Source organism: Hylaeus volcanicus, chromosome 9 (assembly GCF_026283585.1).
Source record: "Hylaeus volcanicus isolate JK05 chromosome 9, UHH_iyHylVolc1.0_haploid, whole genome shotgun sequence".
NCBI lineage: Eukaryota > Metazoa > Arthropoda > Insecta > Hymenoptera > Colletidae > Hylaeus > Hylaeus volcanicus.
Window position 1 is genome coordinate 822,100 of NC_071984.1, and position 10,834 is coordinate 832,933.

Below are 10,834 nucleotides of genomic sequence, written 5' to 3' on the forward strand. Positions count from 1 at the left end.
ATAATAAATAATATATATATTAATATATATTAATATTATTTGATTAATATTATATAATATAATAAATAATATATATATTAATATATATTAATATTATTTGATTAATATTATATAATATAATAAATAATATATTGATGGTGATTGCCACAAAATTCAATAAAAATTTTGATTCGAGTGGCCCAACAAAATTGGAGAGCAAATGGGAAATCCTTAATTTGTTCTTTTTATACAATTTAATTTTTGGGTAAAGGAAAACATATGTTTGCGTGAAATTAATTTTTTGTAAGTTAATATTTGTGTCGCGAAAATATAATGGCTTCAAAAATATTGGAAGAGATAATTATCACTTTAAAGTTCACTAAAAAGTATTTTATTGGGAAAGTGTGCAATTTTCGAGGTAAAATAATAGGTTATTGAATAAATGAGTTTATTTAAAGATAAATGAAAGCGACGAATAATCTTCGATGAATAATCGTTGATTTTACGAATTAACAATACTTTTACGTTTCCAATGCACTCGATCTAATCTACGCTTGGCTTCTTATCGAACAATGAGCTGCAATAATTCTTTAGAATTTCAACTTCCTTCGCGCATAAAAACATTGCATCATTCGTACCCAACAAATTCTACGTTGTTGTAACCAGGGTCGGATTTAGCAATATTGGCGCCCCGGGCAAGATTATCGTGGCGCCTCTTCAGGGACTTAACATTTTTAAGAAAAGAAGACAAGGTAATATATATATATATAATAATATCAAACGATGAATTTGTAGCTAGATTGTAAAGATTGTTAAACTAGGGACAGCGGACTGCGACGCCCCCAAAAATCTGACGCATAGTTTTCGAGATATTTCAATGTCTTCAGATAAAACGACCACCCTGTATAGTCGTATACATCGACGTCATAACACAAGAGTCGAGAACTATGACACCATGATTGTTCGACTTGCAAAAACAGAGATGACGTAATTAGAGCAACACGTCACGCTCAAGTATAAATATGGCGTAGGGCGGTGCCATGTGTCATCAGTTCGATCGATAATTATTCCTACAATGCTACAAATAATATTGATACCTGCATGAATCGATCATTTAGTCTCGACCATTTTTTACGCGAATCAACTTTGTCCGCTCTACGTTATGCTTTACTTTTCGAAAATTATTCGTATCACATCCGCGAGACATGTTGAGTAGAAAGGAGAAGGAAGTAATACAGGGTGTCCAAAAAGGTTGGAGATCCTTGAAAGGGGTGATTCTGGGGGTGATTTGAAACAACTTTTTCCTTAGCGAAAATGTTGTCTGAAGCTTCGTTAAGGAGATATTAAGGGAAAACACTGGCCAATCAGAGCGCGAGTACGGCGGTGGAGCGACCAATCAGAACGCGAGTATGCCGGTGGAGCGCCCGCGGTAGCGTATGAGCGCGGCCGCCTAGCGCGTAGCCTACGCTCCATCGGCATCCTCGCGCTCTGATTGGTCGACGTTTCCCCTTAATATCTCCTCAACGAAATCGCGGACAACATTTTCGCTAAGGAAAAAGTTGTTTCAAATCACCCCCCCAACCTACCCATTCAATGACCTCCAACATTTTTGGGACACCCTGTATACAGCTTGCGATTTGACAGCGCGAACACCGAACCGCACCGTACCGTGGTGGGACAATAAAAAAGTCGGTTAAGCTCTCGCAGTAGTGCGCGAGTATTCGTCGTTAGATAAACAGTGATACTGTCACTCTTAAGTCCGTGCATTGTCTGCATTCGATTTCAGTGCCCTTTTATTACCATTGTTTTCTTCGACCGTCATAAAAGGAAAACATTACTCAACGCACGTAAAAGATAAGAGAAACAACGGTCGACATGGGTGATAATAAAACAGGTGAATGCGAATATTATTATATATTAAACTAGGTTGTCGTAAAATTAAATTCTGAATCGATTCCGTTACAATTTCTTTTTTCTGGTTTTTTAATAACATTTAATTGCAATGTTTCGTGTCAACAGCTGCCAGCTGTTGAAACAATTACCAAATAAAGATAAGTTTACATTACTTTTAATTATTAAGAGTAAACAGTGAATAATCTATATATTTATTCATTTTTCTAAATTCATTTTTCTAACAGCTGCCAGCTGTTGAAACAATTACCAAATAAAAATAAATTCACATTACTTTTAATTATCAAGAGTAAACAGCGAATAATCTATATAGTTATTTCATTTTTCTAACACAATTGCGAAACGTTAACTGTATCTTCTAATAAATCTAATTTTTTCCTATGCTTTCATTTATTAGAACATATTGTCATGACTCCAAAATGCAAGACTATGAATCCCATGGTACTGGTAATAGAAAGACAAGCTATAGAACCACCAGCAGAAAATGGAAATGATAACAATGTTTATATCGCTGGAGGAGATCACAAAGGAATAATTGTTAACAAACAAACCGTTGCTGGTATACATATATACATATAAACATTTATTTATAAATGGACAAATTTAATCAAAGTGATGAATTATAGTGTCGCAGATACTGTCGATATAAATTAAATGTAATTCGGTCATTTCTGTGTAGTTGCAAACGGCGAAGTTCATCCGGCGCATCTTTGCTTGCAATTCAGAGTATTTTTAGTGAGTGGTCAAACTGGGAAACACACGCAAGAATCCAGAACTCTTCAATTTTGGTTCACAGATGCTCTTTCAGAGACTGAACGTCCCAGTGTGGCGCAAGAATTCTTTAGGGAATTAGTTTGTCCTCAACAATTTCCACGAGGTAAATCAGTAAAATGAATATTTATTAATAATATAATTGCGGATAAATGAAATTCCTTTATTTTCTAAAATTCCGTTACATCTATAATATTCGTGTCAAATTAACATAACACAAATTAGACATTTTGTGAATTATTGATCTATGCCTGTAAATAAGTAAAAGTCAATTATAAAATCAATATATCACATTTATGAAAACGATACAATTTCTAACTGTATGCATGTTATAATATTTGAAGTTTCAACTGGTAACATATCAATAAACAAAAAATTATGCAAATAAAATATTTTCTTTAATGCTTTTACTTTAATATAAGTATGTAAAAACATTTTAAAATTGTATTTTGTAATTTCATTCGTTCGTAATAGCGAGTTTAACTATCGAACCAATCATTGTATGATTTTTTACAGATTACGTTGGATTTATAATGAAAATAATGAAGTTAATGTTGCACAAGTATCCCAGCATTAAAAAGATAGAAGTAGAATTGAAACAGCTCGAGGAACCAGTTAATCTTCCAGCTAGGCCATGTAAGTGAAATATTCTTCTTTTTTTGCTAAATAAATGTTTTTTTTTTTTTATTTTATTGATAATAGTAGATAGTTAATATTTGAAAATTAAGTACATATTGAGAAAAAAGTAATATGTAAATCAACCGTACCGTATTAAATTTTAATATTGAAAAATTATATTTGGATATAGAATTATTCATCCAGTTGGCTGGTTTGATTTCGATTAGTAGTTCGATTATTTCATAATGTACTTATTTCTTGTTTTAATGAAACAAGCTGTCAAGTAGGGAGTAGCATCAAGATTTATTTGATTAGGTCCATTGAACTAAATGGTTCTTTATTGAAAGATATGTATGAGGCATCTTCAGTGCGCATTGGAACGAAAACTGAAGGAAATGCACACTTCAGATTTGTGCAGATCATTGTATTTGTAACATACACTTAAATATTAAATATTAAATGCACTTTTATATTAATATTTTATATTCTTCTAATTAGTTGTGTGAAATAAAACTTTTTTTTTCGTCTCTGTTATTCACAGCTAATACTGGTCATAAACTGTTCACACTTCCTCCATGTAAGAGAATTATTTGGAAATCAGGTTGGAAAGAATGAAAAAGTTGCTTATTTTGTGCATCTTTTTTATCTTTATGTGATTTTTTTATGTACTGTCAGTTGTACAAAGATAATATTTATTTAATATTTGCCGGTCAAAAATTTGACTAGAAGATTTACTTCCATATGCAACTGTTATTTGTATAGATTTACTGTGATTTCATTTTATTCATTAGTTGATAATCCACAAAGTAGAAAAGTGTAATAAAAAATAGAGGAGAGAGTTTTATTCTTATCTTGACCGGTAGATATATGTATGTTTCACTGCTTCACATTATAAAGCGGTAACCATAACTACATTGACTTAACACACTCTATTCCCTAGTTTCTGCATTACATAATAATACAAAATAATAAACTATCATTATTTTCTTGTGTCCATTTTAACAATCAACTAAAATTGTATTGCCCAATGATTACAACTTTATTAGTTTTTCTAGAAATGGTTCATTAATTAACAAAAAATTCTCTGCTTCACCATCATTTTTAAATTATAGATTATATCTACACAGCGTTTTGAACCAGTAATGCGAGTGCATGATTATTAATGCATCGATAATATTATCTATTTATATTTAAAGTTCTAACGTAGATTAAAATTAATTCATTTAAGTGACAAACAAATAAGTCATCTAGGTGTATATTACTTTAGATTAACATAATTAATTCATACTTTCAAGAAATTTCTACCATTTATAAAGAAAACGTTACTTTTCATATTATAATTTACATAATATTTGTTTTTAATTTAGTAGGTATCTGTTAATAGAAAATCTAGTATAACTTACGTAGCGTTCTATTATTACTATTTTGCTATTTAGAACAACTGTGACACCATATAAAGTACCATTCACCTTGATTCCACGTGATTACTCACTGCCATATATGACATGTAGACTTAATTTCTATGTCAGCAATTCCACAGAAGGAATCAGTAGTAGTAAGACTTGCGTCTAACTGAATTATAAATAGTATTTGATTATTTTTAATATGGTAGACACATATTTTACATTTTCAAATTGTAGTTAATTATTCATCAGAATATTCTTTTTATTACAGAGCTATTCACACAAAATTAATTTAACGCAGAGCAATTTATGCACTTTGCAAATATAAATGATTCGGTAACAAGATGTTTTAATGCTTGATTTTTTTTTATTTAACAGTATCCGCAGATGAAACAGTCATGGGACAAGTGATCGAACTGACATTAGAAAAGGTGTTAGAACTAATTGAATCCGCGTATCCAAATCCAGTAACGGTTGTTGACTTGGCAAAGTAAGATTTACATTATAAACGTTTCGGAATTTATCTGCTACAAACGAAACAATATTTAAATGTTACGATAAATTCTGATTGCAGAGAATATGGGTGGGATCCTTCCGCTGTTGAAATAAAGTTGAAAGAATTACAAGAGAAGGGTGTCGTAAAAGCAATGGAACATGGAGCATTCACAAGAGTCGTACACCAAGATACTCAGATTCAAGTAAGTTTCGCTTAAATTTTATTCCTTAGTATAGTGATAACTATATTGATATTGTTGATATTAAAATATTTTATTATTTATTTTTAGGTTGTGAAGCAAATGCCAACAATGGCGAGTGCAAAACAACCTACTATAGCAATTATTACAGCGCAGTATTGTGAAAAGCTTGCAGTAGATTCCTTGATCGAAAACAGAGAAACGTTTGTCCGCTATACTACCGTTGGTAAGATGCGTCTTCTTTAATATTATGTAATTATCCACCTTTTATACCACCCCTATGTCTATATTAATTTCTATCGATTATATATAGTTATATAAGAGAGACAGGGGATATATATGTATATGCAGGCTATCTTTAGATAAGTAGCACATAAAATAATTTTATAATGATAGGGGATACAAGGAAGGATGAGAAGGTATCTCTTTATTATCGTTTACGTAAAATAGGTCATCTATTTTTTAATCTCGCTTACTTTATTTAGAGATTAGCAAGGAAATATGAATTTCCATTCTTTTTTTACACAAAGCATGTTCTGTAATAGAACAATAACAATTATTTAATTAGAACAATTATTCATTTTTGCTGCTCAATGAATTTGAATTATTTCAAACGCTACATAAATGAAGTCTGTCGAATACTGGGACCGATATATACCATTTACATTATCCATTTGGCCATTTTTATAATTGTCTTTCCGAATTTTTAATTCAAGGTTGTTTAGGAGAAAATACACACTTGTTTTTATCTGAAAAAATACTACTTATTATAACAACCGATACTAGAGCTCTGAGTATTAAAATTAAAATGAGATCTATATCAGCAGAAATATATTAGATTCTACATAAAAATTGAAGCTATGCTTTGTTATCTCTTCTATTATCTCCTACTTTTTAATGATAATTTCATGTGGATACTTGTGTTGTTTATATATGTAACGTAATATGACTATAAAATAATTACATATATAATGCTACTGCCTGGAATATTTATGCTACTTTGAAAAAAAATAGTCTTCCTTGGATATATTTGTATGACTTTGAGACCTAATGACAATGTATAATGTGTGTTATTTTATTTTTGTTTTATTCGAGGTAAATATAGGTATTTATATACCTGTTTATAGGTTACACATTGTAACCTTATTTTCGAATTGAAATTTATTATTACAAAATTATATTCTAGATTTTCAATCCAAATACAACAATGTTGCAACACTCGTATTAATTTTAATATCACACAAATCAATGGTAAAACACACACAACGTGTGACAAATATACAGTGGGTGTAGAAAGTATTCGTACACCGATCAATTTCCAAAAAAACTGTGTAAAATTGTAATTTATTAACTTATTTTTTATAAACAATGACATTCTACATATTCTCGGAAATCTGTAGAGAGTACAAAAAAAAATAGCTATTTATGTAAGTTGCGAAATTAACAAGAAAAAAGGAATTAATCGATAGAAATATTGAAGCAATAAGTATTCGGACAACTGTTTAATTTTTAAAACTTCATTAAAAATAAAAGAAATTTACATTAATTTATAAGTATATAATACTTCCTCGTAGGGATCTTCGTAGGGATTTCTTTTTGATTTTATAATTATTGCAACTCTTCTAAGCATTAAATTAACTAAATTATTAGTTATTCGAAGTGTGATTTTTTTCCATTCCTCTATTAGAACCATTTTTAAAAGTACTTTACTGGAAATTTGATGTTTTCTAATTCGTACAGAGCAGTAAATTAATGTGTTAAGTTACAAACTCTACTCTAAATGGTTCGTCATAAGAATTGTACAAATATTTATTGCTTCTATATTTTTACCCACTTTTCGCATTTGTTTTGTTAATTTCACAAATTATATTAACTAGTTAATGTTGTTTGGACTATATCTATCTTAGAGATTTCCGAGAATATGTAAAATATCATTGATTATAAAAAATGAAGTTAATAAACTACAATTTCACACAAAAGTTTTTTAGGAAATTGATCGGTGTACGAATACATTCTACACCCACTGTACATATATTTCAATACGCATGAAACTTCAGGTACGACAGGCTCAACAGACGCAACAAATGGAGTACCGCGCGTGATATCCCGTTTTGGTAAAGTAGTTTGTAATATAGCTCCTTTTCCGTTTTAATGTCACGTTAATGTTAAAGCTTGCCAATTGCTTGTATCCAAGAAGTATCGCAGAGCCACTGTACTACATAAAGTATATGTTACGAGGCATTTTTGTTAAAGTATTGTTTACTCCATTGCAGAAACCATTAATCGATACTTTGCATCAAGTGTCATACATCATATTGAAAGTATCATCTCACGTCATATCATGTCTTCGTGTTTAAACATTTACTTTTTCAGGAATATTTGCAAATTATGTCTATCGCATACACATTTCGAAGGGTCTTGGTTTAAAATCATTCACAAATTGTTTTTCTCTTCATGTGTCCTTTGTTTTTTCTGTTCATTTCGTTTCTGTATGGGATTATGGCATACAATTTTGTTTTTTTAACCTTCCATAATAATTGCTTACTATTAAAAGAAAAAATGATTAATAATATGAAAAATAAAGCTGGAGAAAACCATTTACTTTCAGTATACATACATATATATATATATATTTATTTGTTTTATTATTGTCAATTATTGGTACTTTAGTCAATTAATTTTTTGTTGGAAGAAAATCTGTGATACTCATGTCATATATATATATAGCAGATATTTTGAATTTTAAATTTACATCTACTTATGTATCAATAACTGGAGATTAAAAATGAAGGCAGAAATATACAAGTCATGAGTAACGTAACATTGAATATCGAATATCGAAGAAAAATTGAATGATTACGTATTTAAAAATAATATCGTCACAGCAGAGAGAATTCATATGCTTTTATGTAAAGTAGTACATAAGTTTTGCAATTTATAAATTGCAACTAAGTAATGCTCACCATTTATCACTTCTTAAGAAAATTTAATTATTTAGTATACTATACACAAGTTTTGAATTGATAAATTTAAGTACGTATCTGATAATAGATACCGAACATAATTGCATCCGTATGGAATGAATTCTTTTTAATCAATTTATTCACATATAACACAGGTTTTGATATCAGTCTGTTTATAGCAGCACCAGTGCACATGTATCATACACAAATGTTAAAAATGTTTAATATATATAAAACTGAAATTCGTACGATGCAAGATGTAATTATTTTCTGTTATAGGAGAATCAAATGTTTATACGTTAGGGAATATTGGCGCACACAGAATTGTATGCACAAAACTGCCAACTGTAGGTCATACAAGAGAAGCAATGACTGCAGCAGGAAATACAACTACTAGATTGTTAGGTAGTATTAAGATTATTTTCAGTTTCTAACCAGTAAATTAAGTTATAATAAGTTAAATTAAATTATAAGTTATATATAAGTTATAAGTTATAATATATAAGTTAAATTAAGTTATAAGTTATAAATTAAGTTATAATAAATTTTGTATTTAATCATTCAATATATATTTTTTCAGGTACATTTCAAAAAGTAGATTTCGTTTTTCTAATTGGAATTGGAGGAGGTGTACCGCATTATACGGATTACAACAAACATGTACGACTTGGTGATGTAGTTGTTTCGTACCCTGCTCCTCTGAACAAGAAATACATTTATGTATATTGTGAAAGTGCAAAGGCTAGCGAAAGTGGTGATTATCATTTCGAGACTAAAGAATATTGTCCACCAAATTTATGTATTCAAGAAATTGCTACTAATCTCAAGGAACAGGTAAATTAGTTTCGCTTTATAATATTTTTTAGTGATGGAAATATGAATCTATTATTTACAAATATCGTGAATTTTTCAGTCGGAACATGAGACTAATCCTCCATGGCAAGTATATCTAAAAGAAGGTTTAGATATTCTAAGTAACCAAACGGAGCATGATTTTAAACCACCTCCGCCAGAATCTGATAAATTGTACATGGCTATCGGCGAAAGAGACGTTATCGAAGTGGCGCATCCTACTGCACCTTCGGTCGCGGCAAACAAAAGGTAATTTTTGTACCTTTACTCAATTGTTCCTAACTCCTGTATTTATCCATAGATTTTCTTCAACAAAAGCTTGTTTTCTTCGTAAAAGTGCGATCTATACGTAAACAATAAGAAACTAGACATAATTTGACAATTTCCATTTTTCCATGGCGATGGAAGAAATATTCGTGTTCTATTTTAGCTGAAAAAATCAAAGTTTCTCATATATATTGGCACGTAACACTTAAACTATTGAACCGATTGGAAAATAATGTAAAAAGCAATTGTTGGAAATTCGATTACCTTTAAAATGGCGTCTTGCGCGACTTAATCCGACGTTTCTAACTCGAGATATGGTCTAAAATGTGAACGTATGTCCGAAAAAATCGGAAAAAAAAATACAAAAATGCATATAAAAAAAACCTATCCATAGAAAAATTTTTTCTTGCGATTTTCGAGTTTAGTAGGCCGAAATACATAAGAAAAAAATTGTGGAATTGAATGTACATTTTTTTTTTGTATTTTGTAAACTAGTGTAATTAATTGTTAGCCTTGAACAAACTATTTTTTATTTAATGTTTAATTGAAAATTATAAACCTAAATGTGATTTGAAACAACTTTTTCCTTAGCGAAAATGTTGTCCGACGCTTCGTTAAGAAGATATGAAGAGAAAACGCCGGACCAATCAGAGCGCGAGGCCACGCCTACCGCGAGTGGTCCGCCGGAATACTCGCGCTCCGATTGATCCGGCGTTTTCTCTTCATATCTTCTTAACGAAGCCTCGAACAATACTTTCGCTAAGGAAAAAGTTGTTTCAAATCACCTCCACTCTGTATATACATGGTGTCCCAAAAAAGTTGTAACACCTTGAAAGGGGTGGTTCAGGGGTTGATTTGAAATAACTTTTTCCTTAGCGAAAGTATTGTTCGAGGCTTCGTTAAGGAGATATTAACGGAAAACGTCGGATCAATCGGAGCGCGAGTATTCCGGCGGACCACCCGCGGTAGGCGTGGCCTCGCGCTCTGATTGGTCCGGCGTTTTCTCTTCATATCTCCTTAACGAAGCGTCGGACGACATTTTCGCTAAGGAAAAAGTTGTTTCAAATCACTTCCTGAACCACCCCTTTCAAGGTGTTACAACTTTTTTGGGACATCGTGTATGTACAGAGTGGAGGTGATTTGAAACAACTTTTTCCTTAGCGAAAATATTGTCCGAGGCTTCGTTAAGGAGATATTAACGGAAAACGTCGGACCAATCAGAGCGTGAGGGCGGTCCACCTAGGGCGTAGTCAAAGACTACCGCGGGCGCCCCACTGGCATCCTCGCGCTCTGATTGGTCAGTGCTTTCCGTTAATATCTCCTCAACGAAGCCTCGGACAATATTTTCGCTAAGGAAAAAGTTGTTTCAAATCAC

The 10,834-nt window shown here is 31.2% G+C and overlaps 1 protein-coding gene across 4 annotated transcripts in view; it reads left to right on the plus strand.

Annotated features, from left to right (window-relative positions):
* The first annotated feature begins 1,215 nt into the window (after positions 1-1,215).
* The window catches only part of LOC128881760 (uncharacterized), an 11,657-nt gene continuing 2,038 nt past the window's right edge, over positions 1,216-10,834 (plus strand). The window contains exons 1-13 of one of the 4 annotated variants that reach the window (XM_054133056.1): positions 1,216-1,230; positions 1,609-1,873; positions 2,288-2,449; positions 2,570-2,767; positions 3,178-3,297; positions 3,821-3,856; positions 5,061-5,172; positions 5,257-5,380; positions 5,468-5,603; positions 7,435-7,491; positions 8,620-8,745; positions 8,921-9,174; positions 9,254-9,441. In XM_054133056.1, coding sequence (XP_053989031.1) covers positions 1,855-1,873; positions 2,288-2,449; positions 2,570-2,767; positions 3,178-3,297; positions 3,821-3,856; positions 5,061-5,172; positions 5,257-5,380; positions 5,468-5,603; positions 7,435-7,491; positions 8,620-8,745; positions 8,921-9,174; positions 9,254-9,441 — 1,532 coding nt within the window. In that variant the 5' untranslated portion in view covers positions 1,216-1,230; positions 1,609-1,854. Of the gene's footprint in view, positions 1,231-1,362; positions 1,874-2,287; positions 2,450-2,569; positions 2,768-3,177; positions 3,298-3,820; positions 3,857-5,060; positions 5,173-5,256; positions 5,381-5,467; positions 5,604-7,434; positions 7,492-8,619; positions 8,746-8,920; positions 9,175-9,253; positions 9,442-10,834 lie in introns of those variants that run through there. The other 3 variants (XM_054133058.1, XM_054133057.1, XM_054133059.1) reach the window with 3 other exon arrangements.